Here is a 24,000-nt window from a genome sequence, read left to right on the forward strand (position 1 = left end):
AAATTATTGCAAATTGGCCAAATTTTTCGAAATGAACGAAAAAAAATTTAGTTGTAAATCAATAGTATTTTGATTGTTTATCAATAGTTAAACTATTGAAACAAATGATTGGGAGTTGGGTTTACCTAAAGAGATTACAATCATATACTAAAAACGATTGCATCATATTCATCTCCTTCCTTTTGTCTCGACTTCGTCGAAAATCGATAGTGCTCTAGAGCAACCATAAGAAGTAGAGGGTTAAATAGGGTATGTGTGCCATCAGTAATCTCATGCTCCCATTTTCATCCTATTCGAAAACAAGCGATTACGGCACCGATTGACTCCGTTCTTTTTGCTTTCATGGGTGCTCACTTCTAACAAAAAATACAAAAATAAGAAACAAAACAAACAGCGCTTCAATACTTTGTTTTTCGTGGGATGAAAATGGGAGCCACATGCTTAATAAGGGGACCAATACCCTATTTAGCCGGTAGGTAAACGCGCAGCCTTTTGCAAGACCAATCTGAAGTTGGTTTAAGGGCGGACGGGACGGTCGGGGAAATATCCGCCATTGCTCTGTTGCTACTAAGATGGTAATCTCAGATTCTACTTCATATTTTGCAACAAAAACCTATCACTGTGTATGCTCACTTGCAGTGCATATGCTGATTGTTTTTCAGCATCTTCTGTGCGATAGAACTCGAGATTACCATCTTCAAAATCGCGAGGCAAATTGTTAGAAAGAGAGGCAAGATAGGAAAAATAACACGGCGTCCCATTTCACCTTAAATCGATTTTCTATACCTACGATAAAAAGGGCTACAAAAAAGGTGGGGGAAAGGACCGTCCACATGTTTCGTGGGATAAAGGCCAGCAGCTAAGAGTGCGTTTGTCCTGTTGATTTCAGCTAGATTGAGGAGAGTTGACAAACGATGTATTCGTTTGCAGCGACGATAATGCAGAACATGAAGTGCATGCAAAAAGTAAAAAGGTGGAACTTTTTTCGAAGTAAGCTAGAAAAATGTATACGCGAAATATAAACAATTTGTTATTTTTGTTTATAAACAGCCTCTATTGGCTATGCTAGAAAATTGGTACAGGCCGGTCAAGGCAGTTTTTATGAAATTTGATGAAGATGTTGGTTGCAGTAGTCGAAAACAAACGTGTTGACATATTTTTCGTTTTGAGCTATTTGTCTATAAAAACTATTAGATATTTAGTTGCGTATAATCCTCATTTCACTTCTTCTTATTAATTAACACTTGTAGATTCTTGTCAAAACAGAATATCATCATCGCATATAAACTAAGAAACCATTTTCTCAATTCTTACAGATAAGACTAACTTGCAATTGACGACAATACAACAAAAAACTATGAAACGGTAATACGGATGTTCATTGACGGCAAATAATTTAAAATAAGCTCAGAGCATTCAATACACTACATCACGTCGCATTGCATGAATTACCATATATTTATAAATTATCACAAGCACAATCACAAATAAATTCAACAAACAATGTTTCGTCAACAAACATCTAGTTCTCTACGATAGAAAAAAACGGGAAAAACACCATCTTTTCCAGCGATTACCACAACACAGCCTATCAAAAATGACTAACAGCGATTGTTTTGTGCTTTCTGGGTAATCATCCGCGTTTGACCAAGTTCGTGCTGATGGTGACGGATCAAAACACTATGGAACACGTTCATCGCACGATTCGTTATTGTTCTCTGTACATCATTCAAATCGGCGCACAATGGGGGAAACCATGTATGTGGCAACCCTAATCCTACCTAATGCATCTGACAGGAGCCAACATCTATCGTGTATCCACAATGGAATCCTTTTTGGATACACAAATGTTTACATACAAAATGATGGGTTCTTAAACATGGCGGCCTCGCACCCTGGTGGGGGAAACAATATTCCTAAAGGTGGAAAAAATAAAAACTTTCTCATTACTGCTCAGGCCTAGCAGTGTTGCCACATTATTATCTGTACCGGAGGCTCAAAAATCTTTTTTATCTGTACCAGACATTCGAAAAATCTGTACCCAAAATCTGTACCAAATTTGTACCACATTTGATTTAAAATCGCTTAAAATACACTAAAAAGAGCATTACATTCAGGCTAAACTATGAAAAACACTTAACTTGAGTGTTCTGTTACCAATTTATGATCTGTAAAAACAAAAATATCAGTATTAAAAATGTTTTAACTTTAAATTTTAATGATTTTTTCACACTTTCAAAAAATCTGTACCATTCTCTGTACCTTTTGCTGAAAATCTGTAATCTGCACCAAAAAGTTGAAAAAAAATCTGTACTTTTACAGAATAATTTGTACCTGTGACAACACTGAGCCTGAGACCACCTTACCTAGTCTATGCTTGCACCGTATTCGGAAGGAAGCTTTCTCAAGTCAATAAAATATACATCCACGAAATGAATAATGATGCGTATAGCTTGTATACTACTTGTTGAAAAAAATATGGTGATGAGATATAAAATGTAATGGCGTATTCCATAACCCATTTACCCCAATATCCCCTTAATTTTTATTTACAACGACTTACGTACAGGGGATAGACAAAATGATCGGGACAGGCAAAATTTTCACTTTTCAAAAAATGTTCAACTAACTGTAACTTTTCGAAAAGATGGCCCGATCTTTTCCAAATTTGGACCACTAATACACAACTAGTTGATGCACTTACAGTAAAAATTTGAGAATATCTGATGCACTTTTCGAAAACTGTGAACATGTACAGATTTTTCATATTTTTTGTAGCGAATATAAAACTTCTAAAGTAGCTGCATATGAAAGCCTTAGGTATCAGCTGTAACAAAAAAAAATTGAAAAATTTTCATCGAGTGCATACTGAGATATAATGTTTTAAAAATGTGTTCAAAAATCTTATATGTGTTACTAAAAGTTCTATAACTTTCAGAAAACTTATTCGATCTCGCTCAAAATTTTACCAATGGAGCTTTAATGTATGATTCATGATTGGTCAAAATTTCAGCGTTTTTGATTGACGTATAAAAAAGTTATGAACATTTGAATGCAAAATTATTTTGACCAAAAAATTGCTGTACGGACAATTGTTTGATACACTGTACGTGCTCAAGTCTATACGAAAATTCAAATCAATCGGTTTGAGATTAACTTGGTTATAGCGGCAAGTGCCCAAAGTGGGTAAACCTGCCAAAATGGTACAATACCCTGTACCAGTATACTGGTATATATTCTCTTACTGCGTCCATACTTTCTGGGGCGGTCTTTAATATAGTTCCAACATCAAATATTAATTGGTTTCAGGTATTCCTATTGCCAAAGTGTCAAAATAGTGTGCTACGGTGAGCGAAATTCAACAAACACTAAATTCGAACTTTTGCCCCAGAGGTGGGGCATTTCCTTTCTATTTTCGAGGGCGTCGGTGAGTCGCTGGCATCTCGATGAATAGTTATCCCCTCCCTAGTCCCTACTATCCTTTCCCATCCACATAACGTGTTTCTTATCGTTTTAGAGAGCGAGCAATGGCGTTTAAGCCTAGACTTGTTAGCCAGGACACAGTGTAATACCTGTGCCCCATCCCGGAAGCAAAAAGGCCCATGGATTGACAATTTTTTTAGCTATTTTACTCCCAACGTTGGTGTTTAAATATACTAAAACAATATTACTCACTCCATCACATCTACATGATTTACACAAATACACTCACACAATCTGAATCTCGTCGCATCACTCGCTTATAGTGATTCCCAAATCGCCCCATTAATATCCAACTCCTTGATACCTATGCTACCGGTGGAAGCATAATTGTCACATTTGCATTTTTGGCAATATTGATATTTTGCAGCCCATGATCATGTATCATGGTGTACTATCATATAGGCAAATGAAAATAGGTAGTTTGTTCCGAAAATTGTTGAAAAAATGCAACGCCGATTTGTCACATTCAGAAAAGTGGACGCATAAGCGTCACGTTTCATTGGAAATCCTATGAAATTTTAAAATTGCTCTAAAACAAAAAAAAATGTGCTCAAATTCAAAATTGATTGATGTTAGAATACGATTCGGCATTTATACTTCATAGATGAGACAGTTTACTTTTTCGAACTTTGGACGCGATTTTCTCGATTGTTTGTTTTTGCACATGTGACATTTATGCGTCCACCGGCAGTATGGGAGTGTCAGTGAATCGCTCACCTCTTGTAAAATAGGTGACATATCATCACATCCTTTCCTATCCTCGTAACGGAGAAGATGGGTGTGGCCGGCAATGGAAGTTCTGATGTCTTTTTTACTTCAACCTCTGGTTGGATAGCTGTTCCTTCCCAAATAGCATTTCACAAGCAATTAAAGTAGGAGTATTAAAGTTTTAACATGACAACTTTCAGTGTGCAATCTACGATTTACTCCGTTACCACGCAACGCAACGCCAAAATACAAATAATTTCTGATCACAAGTTTGGATATGACAAGGCAATCAAAATTTGAAGAAGTGATCGGACAACGCATCCCTTTGATTTACACGTGTGTTGCTGTCCGATCAGTTTTGTACATTTTAGTTGCCTTGCAGCTCCAAGATATGAGCACTTCCACAGTTATTAACTGAGAGCTTCCTCTGCCAATTACCATTTTGCATGTGTATATCGCGTGGCAGGCACGAAGATACTCTATGCCCAAGGAAGTCAAGGAAATTTCCTTTACGAAAAGATCCTGGACCGACCGGGAATCGAACCCGTCACCCTCAGCATGGTCATGCTGAATACCCGTGCGTTTACCGCCTCGGCTATATGGGCCCATACTGACGCATTGATTTGTCTGAAGTTCTGCTTTTTGATGAAGCTTAAGAATTGAATTAACAAAACTGTGGAAAGTTCTGGACTTCCTTAGTCGTGATTTGAATGTGATCTAGTCTAAAATTTAAGAGAGAAACAGCATTTTTCACTAATTACACATATGTTTTTTTTTTGTAATTTAAATGCATACATATTCCTCCCATACTGTTTGCATTCTCAATTTGTGTTGAAATTAAAAAAAAATTGATTCTGTCTGCAATGTTTAAGATGAAAAATTCACTTATTTCCACAAAAACTAAATTTGGTCTATTACATAAATAAAAAAGCCCTTTTAGAATCAATCTTGACTTTATTAGATTTTTATTGATTTCATCACCATTACCGTCTACCCCCGTTGGTTTGAACGACACCTCATGCAAACCAACGGGGTTAATTTTTTAATTTGAACTCCTAGTAACCCTGTGGGCGTCGTAAAACACACTGATGGCAACCCTTTCCGCTGTTTTATTTTGATTCTGCCTTCCGTTTCACCCCGTTCCATGAGCAGAATGACTGTTGCGGAGACAAGTCATCTTTTGCGCGATACACCAAAGATTGAAAGCAGCTTTCATGATGTGCAGCTTCAATGCTGTAATTCAATTTATTTTATTAATCTTAGTCTATTACTTATTCATTATATACATACATTTTAGTATTCTATTCCGCGCTATTAAAAGATGCGACCTCCTATCAACAGCTTTTTTCGCTAACTGATATTTGGCCCGTGTTGCCAGTTTCACAGAGCATTTTCATCCCAACACTCCCACCCGTGAAACTGGTAAATAGGTCTAATTATTTTTTTTTGCTTGATTCACATGGAATGGATAACATGATCAACGCTACCATTCAGAATTGCAAACAATCGCCGCAGTGCGATCGACCTGAAAGTGTGTGCAATCGCCACTGTTTGTACGGCTCCCACCGGGATCGAAAATCACGTACACTATGTCTATTACACAAAGCACTATTTTGTCGAATCCACATTTGTTCGTACTCTCGCACAATATAGGTTGGACGGTCGTTTGCCTTTTCAAAGCGTGTCTCCTAACCGAGCATGTTTTAGACACATTCCCACTCACGACATACACCGTGTTCACACTCTGATTATATTTAACCCCGAGATGACAATTTCTATTCGGTCTAATGGAAATTGACTGCACATGCAGCGGTACAGACAAATTGTGTTCTTCTTCATAAACCTCGACATGATTCATTTGACGTGATGGTTTTGGATGATGGGTGATTGGTTTACTGCTTTCATGATCAGCTGTACAGACTGGATTAGGCGAAGATTCCAATTTTTCACATGGGTTAACGCCACCAAATTGCCTTATAATTGCCTCCTTCTTTTCGAGGAAATCCAACTGAATTTTTCTCGCAGCTTCCTCAAATTTCGCATCTATTTCAGCAATATCACGTTCATATTCTTCATCGATTCGACGTGCTTCTTCCTCATAAAACTTCCGCCATCGTTTGCTTTTCAGCTCTATATGGAAAAGACTTTGCACTGGATCCATGGTGCACTCACTTCGCGACCATAAAATCATTGAAGTTTGTTGCGGAGACAAGTCATCTTTTGCGCGATACACCAAAGATTGAAAGCAGCTTTCATGATGTGCAGCTTCAATGCTGTAATTCAATTTATTTCATTAATCTTAGTCTATTACTTATTCATTATATACATACATTTTAATATTCTATTCCGCGCTATTAAAAGATGCGACCTCCTATCAACAGCTTTTTTCGCTAACTGATATTTGGCCCGTGTTGCCAGTTTCACAGAGCATTTTCATCCCAACAATGACGTTTGATCTATTTTTAGCTTGATTTTTAGTTTGAACGATGTGCAGATTATAGGGGGTCAAGTCAAAAAGTGTTCAAATTAGATGCGGTCAAACCAACGGGGGTAGACGGTACGTAATCTCTGAATGGAATGGTTATTCCTACTTAACAAAAACAAAAAAGGGCGCAGTAGCCGGGGATTCCATGATATTGCAAAACACTAGATGATTCGATCAAGAATTGGATTTTTAGCAGTCATATCAAACATGTTGATCTACATTGATTGACGACAAATACATAGGGTGGGGCGGGGCAAGATGGGTCGCGGGGCTAGATGGGTCAGTGCCATTTTCGAGCGCATTACTCATGATTTGATTATGTTAATAATTTTGTTAGGTGACCAGCATGAATATACAAAAGTTTAGAGTATTGATTGAGAAATTAATCACTCTCATTGGAAATAAAAAATAAAATGTTTTTTAGCCATTTTTCCTACGCGATACATTCCATATAATCTCCATATAAACGACCGCGGGGTAAGATGGGTCACCTTCATTTTTGAGCGTATTCTTGAAGCATTTAAAAGCTATTTATTTTTTATTACAAGAGACTATCTCATAATTCACTTCAATTAAGCGAAATGAATGCCTAAAATTATAATATTTTTAAGTGAAAACATCTATTTTCAATTCGTCTTAAGACCACTCAAATCGTAATGTTTTTTTTTTTATTTTCCTAATAAATTTATAAAATGTTTACTTGTAGCTCTTGTTTACTCAGTATGGATATGGAGCATATATGAATACGGAACAAATCTTATTTATTGCCGTTTTTTGTTGAGAAAATGTGAATTACTTAAAAGGTGACCCATCTTGCCCCACACTTTTTTCACGACGCAAAATCGGTCACTTTTTAAAACATCATATTTTGTATTGAAAGAACATTTTATCGATTTTTAGCATAGCTAACAAGTGTATTAAAGAGTAGAGGACTAATACAAATCTATACGATTTGTATTTACAAAGTTATGATGATCCATCCTTAGGCGACCCATCTTGCCCCACCCCGCCCTAAATAGGTACATGTGACACTGGTCGCTGATGGGTTAATCTGATCATTTCTTATAAGGTAATCAATTGAAACAAATTTTCGAAACGTGAAGATACGTATAGGTATAATATCTAGCCGTGTACAAAACTTCAAGTTAATTGGTTTTGAATCGATTTAGTTACAGTGACTCGGAACCCTATGATACTACGTCAGACAATAGAGTTAGGAAACTATAGAGGACGAATGTCGCTGCTGTTCCCTTTGTTCTCGTTCGGAAACATGTCGGGTATCTATCTGTCAAACTGCATACTTTTTCGCTTTGACACTTATAGCCCGGCCTATCTCCGCCAGCAAGAGATGTTTCGGCAGCGACGCCAGCGACATTCGTCCTCTATAGTTTATTAACTCTATTCGTCAGACGTAACACTTGCGAAATTTCCATCGACTACGCTTTTAACGATCATTTTAAATTTTCATAGTTGTGGCTTTCACAACCAGAGGCGCGCGCATCGTTTTTCTTTGCGTTTGACGAATAGAGTTAGGAAACTATAGAGGACGAATGTCGCTGCTGTTCCCTTTGTTCTCGTTCGGAAACATGTCGGGTATCTATCTGTCAAACTGCATACTTTTTCGCTTTGACACTTATAGCCCGGCCTATCTCCGCCAGCAAGAGATGTTTCGGCAGCGACGCCAGCGACATTCGTCCTCTATAGTTTATTAACTCTATTGTTTGACGTTTCACACTAGCGCCTTCTGTTGACGATATTGCACAACACAGTGGTTCGTGCAACTTTTCCGCCAGGTGATGGTAGTGTAAACTGGGCGATGGATTTAAATGAAAATCGTTCAAGGTGTTACGTCTGTTTGGCTGTGCTAATACGTCGATATAATTTGTTTTTATTGTGAACTTGGTACCTTTTATCAAGGATACTCATAAATTTTATTTTAACGGATTGTAAAGCTGTTTGAAAAAAAAATCATATAAGCAGAAAGGCTAACGTGTGGTCTCCGTCCTATCCTACAGATGGATAGAAAAGAAAATCGAAAACTTTTGATCGGAAGTGTGAATCATATTGTTGCATATGAAAATTAGGAAAATACTTACAATAAACTGTTCCACGTGATTCGGACACATCCACATCGATGTGGGCAGAGCTGTCAACGGTGGATCGAGACAATCCTGATGAAAGAAGAGATCGCAATAATCGCAAGCAATCAGTGGTGCCCTGCGACACGACCTTCCACAAGCATGACAGGTCTTTGCAGGGAGAGGCACCAAGCCTTGCCCGTCCAGCTCATATATTTTCCGGGTTCTGGGCCCTCTCTTCGGGACGCCATTTTTCTGAGCGGAATCCTGCTTTTCCGTTCCCGGGAAAGGGAAGTGTACGTTCATCTCCCGGGGCAGCTCAAACTGACGAGGGTTCAAAATGCGAGCGGCACGAATCAGCTGGTCGAAGGGCGTCAGTTGGGAACCATCTTCTGGCTCCTTAATACGAGTGACACCTTCCAGGGCTTCCTCCTTCGGAGGGGATATTTTTTCCGCCGAAACACTGGACGCCGAATTTTTGCGGGAATTGCTTCGATTGCGCATCTTTTTGACCTTTACTAACTGGGTTCCCTCGATTGAGGAAGTCGACGGTTCTTCGCGAACATCCGGCTGAGATTCGGATTTGGGCAGCTTCAAATCCGATTTCAGCGCTTTCAGGGATGGATTTGCTTCCGTCATTTTGCAAGTATGGCAAATCCAAAGTCCATTGGGAATATCTGTTTCCTCTAAAGGAGGATCGCTGAAAATGAAAAAAAAATAAACTTTTATAGTTTAACATTTCGGAACACTTTGAGAGATTGATATAGATATACGTGGGCTATTTGCGCAACTCTTTTAGAAATGGTCCCCTGTAAATTCTTTTAAATGACCCGTTTACATCTAGGTTTACATGTGTGATATTAGTAACGGAGACAGCAAGGCAGTATCAAAAGATCCAAAGGTTAATAGGGCACTGCACACGATCTTTGACGTTCCGTGACTGTTCCGTCCCCTGACGAAAGCGGCTTCGACACCCCTAGTGAACCACCACCAACACTCTAACAAGCTTGTGCTGCTTTCGTTGTCTTGATCGTTTCGTCCGTCACTACTACCACACTCAAAATAATCCAAACGTCATTGCCACGAAAATAAATAACTGGAAATGCCATGTCAGTCTCTTCTCAGCATTTGTCTTCGAAATGGCTTGAAAAGTTAATATTTTCACTTTAAAAAGTCATCAGCGAAACAGAAACCGTAAAATGTAAATAATTACTACATTTTAAAATAAAATTTCATATTTCATTCATTATTGGATATCGGATTCGATATCGATAATTGGAAACCGATATCGTTTCGATATCGATAATATCGATAAATCTGGTCTCGGCACACCACTAATTAATAGCATCTAAATAATATTTGTAATTTTTTTTTTTTTTTTTTGATTATTTGCATGTTAAATTGACAAAAAAATATGCTCTATATAAAGGGCCCCACAAAACTATGGCCCCGGGTCCCCACATTTGTAGCGCGCAAGGAGATTTTCACCCGGGTGAAAACACTCTAGTGAATTTCACTTTGAACGGCCCGTGCGGCGCTGCAGTGCGGATTTTTGAGAATTCGAAATGACATTTAGCCAGCCTCAAAGCTCAACTACATCGATGCTATAAAGCTGCTATACGGTTTGTATTCAATCTCCGGCGTCGAGACAGTACGACGCCTGTACGAAACTCGATTCTGGGTCACGATCTTCCATTCAACTACCAGCTACGTATCTGCACGTTTATGAGGCAGGCATACTACGATAATCAACCCGGTTACATCCTTCCAACACCTTCAGCGAGGACAACAAGAGCGTACTCGCTGCTTTATCATCCCGAGGCACACATCATCAAGTGGTAAAAGTCTGCTGGTGTATAGGTCAACCTGTTGGAACCATTTAAAACCGCTATGAAAAGTTTAATTTAATTGATTAATGACTTGCTAGTAATCTACATTTTGTAATTTGCCTACTCACTTCTGTATTGTCAAACTCGTAATTCTGTTAATTTTATTACTCTGTCACAATGTTTTAATATCCAAACTGCAATTTCCTTGACCTTATATATGGTACATCCAATAGGTTATCGTTATGAATAAATAAAACAATTACAATTACAATTTAGAATATTTCAACATCCTTCTATCTCACAAGATGAAAAAATTTCTAATTTATGATGTGCTTGATGGTGTAAATCCAAAGAGCAGAATGTTCATGCGCTCAGTGCGAATAAGCCTGTTTTCCCATACAAATTTCAATTGCAATGCGCAAAGTGTAGACGCAACCGATCGTGCTCAAATTTTGCACAGATACACTCAGGACCCGAAATGGAACCAAACAAGCATTGATCTGAGAAAACGGTTCAAATGACCTACGCTATGGTTACTTTGCTACGTACTTCCATGTACCGTGCGGTACCCATATTCTGAACGGTTAAGGGAATCTCACAACAAATCCTAAAATAAATGGAAGTTCTTGTTGCTAGAGATAATGCTTCACACTACCGTCAATTGTGTTTTTTGTCTAGCTAAATGTATAAAATAAATTAAATCTCATAATAACTTCCAGTCTCTGATCTAGACATATATTTGTTTTTGGACGACATGTTCCTAATTATGAACACCATAAGAAGCCGTGGTCCTAATTCTGAACACATAGTGTTACTTACTATGTACAAACACATTCTCTACATTCGCAGTTAAGCCAAAAACGATATGTTTTGTAACGATTGGATAATAGAGGGGCTTAATAAAATTAACACCTCAACTCTCGATTCAATATATGCTTCATAAAAGGAAAATCTATTTTGCGTTAGCCGACTGTTCAGAATATGGAGCTGTCTATAATATGGTGCTCGCACGGTACTACATTACAAGAATAAGTTTTATCCTTTGACTGCTAAATATTCTACTTACTGGCATCCCAAATGGAAACTCGACGGGCATCGATCGCAACATATTAAATCCCCACCCTCGCCGCAAGCATCGCACGTATCGTTATTATGACCCCGGCCCGGCTTCCTATAGTAGGGATGATGGGGCTTCTTGCAGAATGGCTTCGGTTCTCCAGAATCTGGCGGCTTGATGAGCGCTTGGATCAACTGTGATCAATAGGAAAAAATCTGTTAAATCTTGCGCGAAAACTAAACTTTATAAATATACTAACCGGCATCAGACCAACTGGAGCATCCGGGTCGTATTGTGCACGATTTTTCGACATGTTTCGTTAGTTAAATTCCACAAATTTTCTAATAAATCCAAAACAACGCGGATCTAGCTCACTCACAAACTTGCATCTTTTTTTACCAACAAAAACAAGCTTTGCGTCAAATGACAATACATGAGCGAGGGGCTTGCCGATGTCTTTAATTCTAATTTACTCGTTGAAAAATACTCAAAAGTAACTCAGTAAAAAGATGCATGCACGCTAACCTGAAACTACCCATCGACTGGGTCGATTCGACCCGGATTTTTATGTTTTATTTTTATGTCAAAATCCGGGTAACCCGAAAACCCAGATTCGCTGAATTTGGGTAAAGATCTGGGTAATCGGCACTTTGTCACTTTTCGGCTTGAGAATAAGGCGGCGGTCAGGAGAACGCTGGAAGCTATGAATAGTAGAATAACTAGCCACAGAAGTCCAATGTCGCGACTATTCGTGTGACTAACATCTAGTTTGCCACGCCCTTACAGCGTCAGTAGCGGTACTAGAAGTGTCAAATAAATTTTATTTACCAAAACAAAAGATCCTCTATCAGCTGGACAATTAAAAACAATCAAATATTACAATTAAAGTTATAAATTTAATTAAATATGAAAAGTGCCTACAGCGCCATTGGAGTTCTAGTGTATTTCTATTCTATGAATGTTTTCACGAAAAATATATCGATAAATGACGGGAAAACAGTGGAATTATTCCGGGGAACTGTTTTCCAGTGAATAGCACGTGGCAACTGAGAGCTTTTTAATCAAAATCTAATTTGGAAATAAATTAACAAAATCTAGGCCCCGGAGGAGCTGGGTATCGTTTACCCAGATTTTGCCACCAACATCGGTAACCCAGATTTGAGTAAAGGGGCCTTTACTCAGTTTAGAGTAACTGCAGTTTTGCTCAGTCTGGGTCGCTTTGACATCAATCTGGGTAACTGAGGGTTAGCGTGTGGAAAAAAAATAGCTGCCCGCATAAATATTTACCATAAATTATTCCCATTGCAATTTTGCATACAAACGTTAGAGGCACGAATCAGACGAACGATGCATCGAACCAAGCTGAACTTGTTTATCCTCGCTTTGCTCACTTGCAAAAAGAGGCAGCTTTTCTAAATCAAGCGCATTTGTTTACGAATTTTTAATATTGGTGCTCCTGAAAACGTGAGTAGGGGTCCAAGTCGGCCATTGTGGCAGCCATATTTGTATTCTCTGAAGTTTCTCCTTAATCACTCAGATGCTGATGATCTCAACCAGCCGTCGTTTATCGCGAAAAGATTGCGCCCCGTTTGATTTGTATACGGCGGCTGATTACCCATGACAGCTCCCACACGGCGGCTGCAAAAACAGTTTTAGCCAAGGTGCACACCGTGTACAAATCATACGTGCGCGGTCTGGCGCGATCTGATGCTGCGCGTTTCGAACGCAACTTGTTGAGAATCTAAGATAAGCGCGACAATACCATATCACGGAAATATGTACTATTGTTACCCATTGTGGCTATATTCGCAATACATTCCGGTACGAATGGTAGAACTACACTAGAAACTTCAATTATTAAGGTTACTATAGTAAATATGGTTAACAAACAATTTATACCATAAGACTTTTATGTCACCGAAAGCAAATATTACCCTGTTGTATTCATGGAATTGTTAGACCCCTCGATCATGCATACGCCAACCTATATTGTTTCGATCTCTATAATTCAGTGTATACCCGAGCACGGATCTGAACGGACTGGAAATAAAAGGAACTCATTTCTATCAGTTTAATTACGTTCACAGTCAATCTTAATCCGAACATCCGCGCTTAAAACATGGTGTCAGCGGGTTTCGTGTTGAAATTTAGCTCGTACGCGTGAAATTTGTTACGAAAAGTTCGGAAAATGTCGATTCAAGATTGAGAAAAAAGTGCGGAGAAAGTACAGTCAGGCGTTCGGAATCGTGGCGAGCTCGTGAGACGGCTCGTTGGTATTGGTGTAAACCTGTGTATACGAAGTTGCTGCTGCTGTGGTAGTGTTGCTAACGTTGAAGTTGTTGCTGCTGCTGCCACCACCGGCGTGAACGGTACTCGGTGGATGGATTCATGGTTGTATAGTGAACCGTGTCAGTGTGTGCGTGATTTGTTTTGATTGCTTGTGAAACGAAGCGCTGCAAAATGGAAGAGATACGCCAGCTAATTTCGCAGCAGAACGCAATGTTTTCGGCTATCGTCGATAGGATGGCGAACCTGCAGTCCAATGCGCAAGTTCCAGTGCAGCCACAGCCAGTTCCTCAACCTCCGCCTTTGTGCCTGGAAGGCGATATGGAAGTGAACTATGACTTTTTTGAACGAAATTGGCAAAACTACGCCAATGCGATGGGCATGAATCAGTGGCCTCAGGGTGAAAATTCAAAGAAAGTGAGCTATCTGCTATCAGTGATTGGCTTCGATGCCCTGAAAAAATATTTTAATTTTCAACTAACGGCCGCACAGCGTGACAGCCCTGAAGATGCTTTAGCAGCAATAAAAGCGGCTGTGGTGCGTCCTCGAAATTTTAACATTGATCTGATGGACTTCCTGACCGTGAAACAGGAATCAGAGTCTATTGACGAATACGTGACCAAACTAAGAGTATTGGTTAAACCGTGTCAGTTGGGTGCGTTGGAGGAAAAGTTCATCATCTACAAGGTGGTTACTTCCAACAAGTGGCCGCACCTGCGGAAGCGGTTGCTGACCAACAAGGATATAACGTTGGAACGAGCAATCGACGAGTGTCGTCTCGAAGAGGTGACAGCGAGAAAAGTACTTCAGCTGTTCAGTGAAGAGAAAGGTGAAGTTTGCCGAATCCAGTCGAAAATCGAAAAGAAGGAGAAAAGGTGCAAATTCTGTGGAGGCTGTCATATTTTTGAGAAAGGTGTTTGTCCCGCATACGGCCAGCGGTGCCGAAAGTGCGGCGGAAGAAACCACTTCGGGAAAATGTGTGAAAAGAACAAGAATAAGAAGAGAAATAAGAAAAAAGTGAAAAAGGTATCGGGTGTATCAAGCGAAACGGAGGACAGTGAAGCAGAAAACAGTGAAGTGATGTCGAGCTCGGACAGTGACAGTTCTGAACCAGAACGAGAAATCGGCAAGATATACAACAATGCCTCAAGTGGAGGACACGTTCTGGCCGATTTGCAGCTCAAGGTTGATGGTGTTTGGAAAAATGTAATATGTGAATTAGACACGGGAGCTAATACAAGTTTAATCGGATTTGATTGGCTGAAAAAACTGTTCGGTGCCACAGATCCGGTTATATTGCCATCGAAATATAAGTTGCATAGTTTCGGTGGTGGACAAATTCCGGTTCTTGGTGAGATCAAAATTCCGTGCCGTCATAAGAAAGAAAAGTACAAGCTTGTGCTGCAAGTTGTCGATGTCCAGCATCGACCGGTGTTATCCGCTAACGTGTGTGAAACGCTCAAACTTGTGAAATTCTGCAACACCGTTTCGTACAAACTACCCGAAGACAAAAGTGATGAACCATATATATGGAAAGTGAACAAAATCGAAGCGAACAAAATTGTGGAAAAGTATGAGAGTGTCTTCAAAGGAGTCGGTAAGATTGCCGGTGAAGTATCGATTGAAATCGACCCCAGTGTACCACCAAGCATTCAGCAGCCTCGCCGGATCCCGATAGCTCTTCGCGACAAACTTCGGGAAGAGTTGAACAGAATGGAGAAGGAAGGAATCATTGTGAAGGAGCAGCGCCACACAGATTGGGTGAGCAACATCCTACTTGTGAATCGGTCAACCTCAGGTGAGTCAGTAAGAATATGCCTTGATCCTATACCGCTGAACAAAGCCATCAAGCGTCCCAACTTGCAATTCAACACCCTGGATGAAATTCTCCCTGAACTTGGTAAAGCCAGAGTATTCTCGACCGTTGATGCCAGGAAGGGCTTCTGGCATGTGGCTCTGGACGAAAAAAGCAGCCTCTTGACGACTTTCTGGACACCGTTCGGAAGATACAGATGGGTCAGGTTACCGTTTGGAATTTCATCTGCTCCAGAAATTTTTCAAATAAAGCTTCGGGAGGTCATTGACGGTTTAGATGGAGTGGAGTGTCTAGCCGATGACTTGCTCATATTTGGTCGGGGTGACACACTAGAGGAGGCAATGGCGGATCACAATAGATGTCTAGAAAAGTTGCTGTCTCGACTAGAGCAATGCAATGTCAAGTTGAATCGTTCAAAACTGGCCTTATGTCAGTCATCAGTGAAGTTTTTTGGACATACTCTCACTGATGGCGGAGTTCGTGCGGATGAATCAAAGCTCGCAGTTATTAGAAACTATCCTCCACCAAGAGACCGCAAGGAGTTACACCGCTTTGTCGGCATGGTGAATTACTTAAGCCGGTTCATTCCCAACCTAAGCGCTAATTTGCACAACATCCGCCGCTTGATCTCCGATAAAGCAGATTGGGTCTGGGGTTCGACTGAGAATGCCGAGTTCCAGAAAGTCAAGTCGTTGGTTGCTGACATAAATACACTGCGGTACTATGACAGAGAGAAGCCTTTATGGGTAGAATGCGATGCAAGTTCATTCGGTCTAGGTGTTGTAGTTTATCAAGACAACGGAGTAATCGGCTATGCCTCTCGTACGCTGACTCAAACCGAAAAAAACTACGCCCAGATCGAAAAGGAGTTGCTGGCGGTACTTTTCGCCTGCATTAAGTTCGATCAACTGATAATCGGGAACAAAAGGACAACGGTGAAGACCGACCATAAACCGTTGATCAACGTTTTCAAAAAACCACTTTTGAAAGCGCCGAAGAGGCTTCAACACATGCTTCTCAACTTACAGCGATACAACATACATCTACAGTTCGTAACCGGCAAGGAAAATGTAGTGGCAGATGCGTTGTCTAGGGCTCCCAGCTTATCTCCAGTCGATTCAGAGCAGACCTGTAAAATGAGTATCTACCGTGTCTTCGGCGAAATAGAAGATATCAATCTTTGCAGCTACCTAAGTATCAGCGATGAGAGGATCAACGAGATCATCGAAAGGACCGCAGAGGACAACGTGCTGCAAACAGTATTGCTGTACATTCGGCAAGGATGGCCCGATCGAATTGAGCGGGTTCCAATGGAGGTCAAGCCCTTCTACAAGTATCGAGATGAACTTTCTACCCAAGATGGCTTAGTTTTTCGAGCTGATAGAATCGTTATCCCATTCTCCCTCCACCGTTCCATGGCAGACAGGCTGCATGTGGGTCACACAGGTATCGAGTCTACCTTGAAGTTAGCCAGAGAAAATGTGTTTTGGCCCGGGATGAACAACCAAATCAAACACCTAATACAAGAGTGCTCTGTCTGTGCTAAGTTTGCATCCTCCCAACTCCACCCTCCAATGAAATCACATGCCGTTCCCATCTACCCTTTTCAACTAGTGTCGATGGATGTTTTCTTTATGCTGTATAAAGGAAAGCAAAGAAAATTCTTGATAATGGTAGACCACTATTCAGATTATTTTGAGGTGGACTTGTTGAATGATATGACACCCTCTTCGGTCATAGAAGTGTGTAAACGCCATTTTTCCTGTCATGGCACCCCTCAACTTGTGGTCACAGACAATGGATCGAACTTTGTCAACGAGCAAATGAAAATTTTTGCGAAGTCCTGGGGATTCAAACACTCGACATCTGCTCCGTACCACCAACAATCGAATGGGAAAGCAGAGGCTGCAGTCAAAATTGCGAAAGATCTTCTACAAAAATCTCAGGAGTCCGGTCAAGATTTTTGGTACATGCTGCAACACTGGAGGAACACTCCTAATAAAATCGGCAGCTCTCCAGCGTCTAGATTGCTTTCCCGCAGCATAAGGTGTGGCATTCCAATACCCGCGACAAATTTGATTCCAAAGGTAGTACAATCAGTACCGGAGTCGATACTCCGTAATCGACGCAAGATTAAGTACCAATACGATAAACGATCACGGGAACTTCCGCAAATAGAAATAGGATCGCCTGTGTACGTCCAACTCCGTCCTGATACATCCAAGCTGTGGACACCTGGGGTTGTCTGTGATCGGTTGAGTGATAGATCGTACTTGATTGGCGTAGAGGGTACTAAGTATCGCCGAGATGCAGTGCACGTCAAACCTCGTAAAGAATCTACAGCCCCATTGATTAGTGAACAACCTATTCCAAACGGTTATCCTGATCGTCGTCCAGAAGCCAATATGCAACCCACTGTTCACGCAGCTTCTCAAGAATGTCACCAACCAACTGTGCCTTTGGTTATACCCAATCAGGAAGCAGCCGAGTTTATTCCGCCAACATCTGTGGAGTTGCCGACGCTGACAGAACCGCGGCTTCGTGATCCAGTAGATCCCGACCCTCCAGTGAAGAGAACAGAAAAATCTAAAGCACCAATAACTAGCACGGACCGTCCGAAGAGAAAATCCCGTCTGCCAAGCAGGTTCAAAGACTATGTAGTGTTCAAGTGACTTTTCGTTAAAGAAAGGGAAGATGTTGTATTCATGGAATTGTTAGACCCCTCGATCATGCATACGCCAACCTATATTGTTTCGATCTCTATAATTCAGTGTATACCCGAGCACGGATCTGAACGGACTGGAAATAAAAGGAACTCATTTCTATCAGTTTAATTACGTTCACAGTCAATCTTAATCCGAACATCCGCGCTTAAAACAACCCAACCATTTTGATTGTGGTACCCTGTCTGATTGAGCTTGAAATTGTAAACATGGCTGCCGAAGTTGGAGCGTCGTGACCACGGTCGAGATTTTCGTGTGGAAACAGTTCTTCTCGGGATAAAAAATACTTACGATTGGATTGAAAATAGTGACGGTAAGTTTTTTTGCTTGAGCATACTAAAAATGTGTCAGATAAAACAAAGAAATATGTACATTTCAGCAGTGCTAAACAGTTCCCCAGGAAACTATCCGCAGCGGCAATCATGGCGTTTACGAACGGCTGAAAATCCTACATCGCTGCATTCATGCTACCGGCAGACCTAGCGGCGGACGTTTTAAGGGATATTTTGAACCAGGAATTCGATGAGGATGAAATACATCAGCTGCCCGACCAGCCGTTTGGATAGTTTAAAACATTGAATTGTTCACATCTCATGTGCGATTCATCCCAGTGCATAGGCCCGGATATGGAACCGGATGACGGTGATGGTTTTCGAGGTGAATTCAGTGATTGAGCTTGAGTGTCTTTTCTAAGTGCAGCAATATTATGTGATAGATAAGATTTTTAAATAAACGAACATAATGAGACAACTGTTGAATTTAATTATTTTATTGATAAATACAAGAAAATTAGGACTCAAACCATACTCCCTACTGTATCATGATATTGTAGAACTATACCCGCACCATTTGGTCGTTTCACAGCAATGGATTTTTCAACCGTAATAAATATGGTTTCGTCAAGGGGTTGGTCACTCGGCACATTGTGCCCGGCACACATGCCGGCACATCTCGGCACACATGCCGGCACAATCCGGCACACATGGACACAACATAGAAATCCAACTTTGCGGTATGGAATCAAACTGTCATTATACTTACGATTGCAAAAAATCCCTTCATACAGATTCTAGACAAGTGTTCTGGGTGGAACTTTGTCGGTAAACACCGACTAGACCAATAACATTCGCTAAAAATAGACAGGATTATAATTAGCGCAAAAACATTCTAAGAAAATATTCCACTGGGCACATTCGGCACACCTCCGGCACGTTCGGCACACTTCGGCACACACTGAAAAACAACCGGCACAGTTTAGGCACATATTGGCACACGCTCAAAAATCACGGCACAAATGAAGTGTGCTGAATGACCAACCCCTTGAGTAAAACAGTAAATCTGGAAGGAAAACGAACGATGTATGCGGTATTCTTGACATATGGTCATCTATGGTAAATTAAGCTTATGGTATATGGTTCATCTACATTAAAACCGTTAAAATAAAAAAATCTGTTATGCGTTCACCGGAGATTTTTTTTATTCAAGAAATATTCCACCTCGGCTATAACTTCAAAGCACATCACTTTTATTGACATCCACGCATAATACTGCTACAATCACCCGACTCGCGAGGCAATCCCGGATCCGGTAGCTCCAACGATGATTGCTGGGGTCCTCTTCCGGATGGGGGTGAATTTCATAGAATTTGCGGAGCCCCCGCAGTCGCACAGAGTCAGGCGGAATGAAACTCATGCTGTTGGAGAAAGTTCACGAATTCTGCAATATAATTAACACCCGATGATTTATGAGTATCACTACAATATGGAATAATCATGCACAACTTACCCCTGACTAATCCGGACCGCTCCAGAAACTTCAGATCGTTCACCGCAGCAAGTTTTTAGTTGGGATTTTCACACAGCTCACAAGCGACTTCACGAAAGATTTTGTTTTTTTTCCGAAAAAAAAACGCAAACTGAGAAGTTCGGGCTTTACAAATACCAATGTGTGCAACAGTTTGGCAAACTGTTCAATTTAAGTGGCATACAGTGATATACACATGTATAAGTGTGTTGCGCAAATATAATCACAAACCATTTGAGAAATGGCTAGTCCGTATTCCCACCATGTTTCACTAGTTTTCATCGCTATAATATTTGACAATTTCTGCACCGCACACTAAGATCAGCTCGGTATTTTTCCCATCTTTTTACTGAGTTCTCAACAGCAGATTTAACTCGGTACGCTCGGTTGTTTATTTTGCGGATATTCTGTGAATGAGTTACCGAGCTCAGCTAAGGAACTGTCAAAAGTTACTGAAGCACGGTAAATATCGTTACTGGTGAACGGTAAATACGATTACCGAGTGTACCGAGATAATACTGCTGTTGAAAACTCAGTAAAAAGATGAAAAAATTACTGAATTCAGTGAAAAAATTACTGAGCTGGAACATCTGAATCTTAGTGTGCGTATAACATACTGTTAAGTGCCCCACACAATGCATACGTTTGCGTGTGCGTGACAGTAGTTTGACACATTTCCTATGGGAAAACTGTCAAAAAAACGCAAACCTCGACGGAACGGACGCTATGTGTTCCAGTCTTTACAAATTGGTATGCGTTACTTAGACCGTAGCTGATGGTCGAATGCTACGAGCTTCATAGTTTTCAACAGAAAAGTACCTGATTGTGGTACAGTAACATTAACAGAAACAGGAGACGTACTGTTTGGAACATAATACAAATTGTAATTGTCTATGCGGGTGGACATCAAAAATTTCACGGTTTTCTTTGGTACATCGAGATCTAGAAATTAGTCTATGGTAACACCATAGCACATAACATAAGTGGAACTCTGGCTCAAAAAGTTGATGCCTCTTCAATTGGCTTCTTTAGCGGTGTTGAGATAATCCCATAATCTGAATCTGCATGCTAAACTGAGCCAAAATCCGAATTTTCATGAATTTTGGTGCCCGGGAACCAAGGGGTTGGTCACTCGGCACATTGTGCCCGGCACACATGCCGGCACATCTCGGCACACATGCCGGCACAATCCGGCACACATGGGCACAACATAGAAATCCAACTTTGCGGTATGGAATCAAACTGTCATTATACTTACGATTGCAAAAAATCCCTTCATACAGATTCTAGACAAGTGTTCTGGGTGGAACTTTGTCGGTAAACACCGACTAGACCAATAACATTCGCTAAAAATAGACAGGATTATAATTAGCGCAAAAACATTCTAAGAAAATATTCCACTGGGCACATTCGGCACACCTCCGGCACGTTCGGCACACTTCGGCACACACTGAAAAACAACCGGCACAGTTTAGGCACATATTGGCACACGCTCAAAAATCACGGCACAAATGAAGTGTGCTGAATGACCAACCCCTTGCCGGGAACCTATTTAACCCTTCAGAGCGCGCGCTGTTGTAAAAAGTACAACACTACCAAAAAACCTCGCTTTTCGTATACAGCGCGAGCGCGGTGCAGTTTCGGTTGCTTGATGGCGCGCGTCATGGAAGGTTAAAAATCAATTTGAAGTTTGTATGGGAGCGGTTTGTCGAATCACCCCTCGTCGCATTTTGTACTGGGTGGAGCTGTCAAACAGTTCTAGACGAACATTTGAAAAGGGCCTATCTGCTTTTTGTAAACAAACATGTTTCTGTCTCTGAGGGCCCCATCTGCATCCACCTACGCACATCAACACCCTTAACAGATAGCTTGAAGAACACTCTTTCTGATAAGGGTGTTGTTGTGCGTGGGTGGATGCAGATGGGCCCTACAGAGACAAAAACATGTTTGTTTACGCAAAGCAGATCCCAAGAAACAGTACTAGCCGAATAACAGTTTCTTAGACTAAAGCTTGCTTAAGAGTGGTCTGTTCCACTCTTGTACAGCAAAAATGTTTGTTGGGATAGGCCCTTTTCAAATGATCGTCTAGAGTTACCCAGCTGTCAAAAGGTGATTTCAAAAAATCTCTTTGAAATTGATTTTAGGTACCAAAAAAAAGTTCTAAAAATCTGAAACAAAATCAGGGTGGCTCAGAAAAAGGGGCTCTTTCGTATAAAATAAAAAAAACGATATTGTCGCGCTTACACTGAGAAAAAAAAATATAGTATGTGCAACCATGCAGTAGTTCTTATTTCTACCATGCCAAAACATGGTAAAATTACCCATAATTTATGTTAAGTACACCAAAAAATAGTTAGGATTACTATGGTTTGGCATTTCGTCAAATGGTAATCATTACAAAAACACATGGTCAGCGCTAATATGTGTTTGTGTTTAATTTGACTACCTACGCATATCTTTTCCACCATGTTTTAGTGAATTTTACCATGTTCACCATTTTGACAGCTCACATTCGCAATATTTAATTGCGCATATTTTTTTCTAATTTTATAAGACTCTCTTCAGAAACATCCATTTGCAGGTAAATTATAATCAATAATCTGAATACAATAGACCATAATTTCGTTTTTGTTATAAGATACGAATAGAGATTTTTAAATGAGTGCATCAAATGCTGGGCCACGCTTCTAGCCGTGAAAAGATGTTCATGTTAAGACAGGCGAGAGGACAGAAAAAGGCAAGACAAGAGGTGAGTTGGAAGATTTAATAACTGAATGGCCATACAAGTACTAATAACTATATATTTTATTCACAGATCTCCTTAATGTTCTGCAAAAGAGAAAAATGTTGCAGGATCATTCTGCGCGAATCTGCACCGGAGTATGTACTCGGCAGCGTCAACGATCGATGCCCCTGTTTACAACAGTCTTTCAGCGGGAGCACATCGTATTGCACAAGAATGTCCTCGGAAAACCCCGTCCGGTGCTGTTTATTCAAGGAGATTACGCTGGAGAGACTCGTCCACCGACCGGTCGGTGGTCGGAACTTTCGCGCAGAGATTGGCTCGGAGATTGGTTTATTCATCTCAAAGCTCAGTCACGAAGGATGGAATGTCACCAATGTCCCCCAAGGCTTGGCTCAAAGGAACCCAAACCCGAGCCCAAACTTGTACACCTGCCAAATGCTAATTTCCTTATTATATCTATATTTTTACAAATATTGTAACATAAATCTACATAAACATAAATATAACATTTAATTTAATTTTTTTTTCTTTAGAAAATGTAAACAAACCTCAATAATACCGCTAGTTGTAGTCAACCATAAACATAGTAAAAACTTCTTTTCATTGGTTACGTTTACCATGCTGATTATCGTTGCACATAGTAAAAATGACTAAAAAATATGGTTGGGAACAACAAAAATATGTCAATAATAGTTGCATGGTAAATTCCACCCCATCCATGGTAGTCTCAAGCAGGAATCATGGTCTACCAAAATCAAGTAGTAAAAGTGTTTTAATTTCACCCTCGATACGGTCAAAATTACCATGCCCGTTTTTTCAGTGTATCTTTTATTAGAGTCCTACGGCGGTCGTACGCTCGCAAGGCATACCGCCGCATGACAGTCGCAAGGCAAAACAAAAGAAAAAGTGTTCCCGCCAAAAACAAAAGCACGTGGGTTTCGCGAAGTGACAGATGTTTTTGAATTTATTTGAGACGAACGGCGAGA

General features: G+C 40.5%; 2 protein-coding genes and 2 long non-coding RNA genes across 4 annotated transcripts in view; 2 read left to right on the plus strand and 2 right to left on the minus strand.

The window, feature by feature from the left end:
• Positions 1–12,081, minus strand: part of LOC109416148 (PHD finger protein 12) — a 42,398-nt gene extending 30,317 nt beyond the window's left edge. The window contains exons 1-3 of the mRNA XM_062858641.1: positions 11,900–12,081; positions 11,650–11,834; positions 8,773–9,454 (exon numbers count right to left, since the gene is read on the minus strand). Coding sequence (XP_062714625.1) covers positions 8,773–9,454; positions 11,650–11,834; positions 11,900–11,953 — 921 coding nt within the window. The 5' untranslated portion in view covers positions 11,954–12,081. The remainder of the gene's footprint in view (positions 1–8,772; positions 9,455–11,649; positions 11,835–11,899) is intronic.
• A 2,019-nt stretch (positions 12,082–14,100) lies between these two features.
• Positions 14,101–18,414, plus strand: LOC134290549 (uncharacterized). Its single transcript, XM_062857709.1, has one exon. The coding sequence runs from the start codon at positions 14,101–14,103 to the stop codon at positions 18,412–18,414; it is 4,314 nt and encodes a 1,437-aa protein (XP_062713693.1).
• A 1,503-nt stretch (positions 18,415–19,917) lies between these two features.
• On the minus strand, positions 19,918–20,571 carry LOC134284295 (uncharacterized). The gene is made up of 2 exons (XR_009995741.1): positions 20,251–20,571; positions 19,918–20,181 (listed from the first exon to the last, which is right to left on the minus strand). It is a non-coding gene; the product is annotated as an uncharacterized LOC134284295 (long non-coding RNA).
• Positions 20,572–22,562: 1,991 nt separating this feature from the next.
• On the plus strand, positions 22,563–23,810 carry LOC134284296 (uncharacterized). Its single transcript, XR_009995743.1, has 3 exons — positions 22,563–22,849; positions 22,907–23,017; positions 23,084–23,810. It is a non-coding gene; the product is annotated as an uncharacterized LOC134284296 (long non-coding RNA).
• The last annotated feature ends 190 nt before the right edge of the window (positions 23,811–24,000 follow it).

The sequence above is a fragment of the Aedes albopictus genome, chromosome 3 (assembly GCF_035046485.1).
Source record: "Aedes albopictus strain Foshan chromosome 3, AalbF5, whole genome shotgun sequence".
In the NCBI taxonomy this organism is placed as follows: Eukaryota; Metazoa; Arthropoda; class Insecta; order Diptera; family Culicidae; genus Aedes; species Aedes albopictus.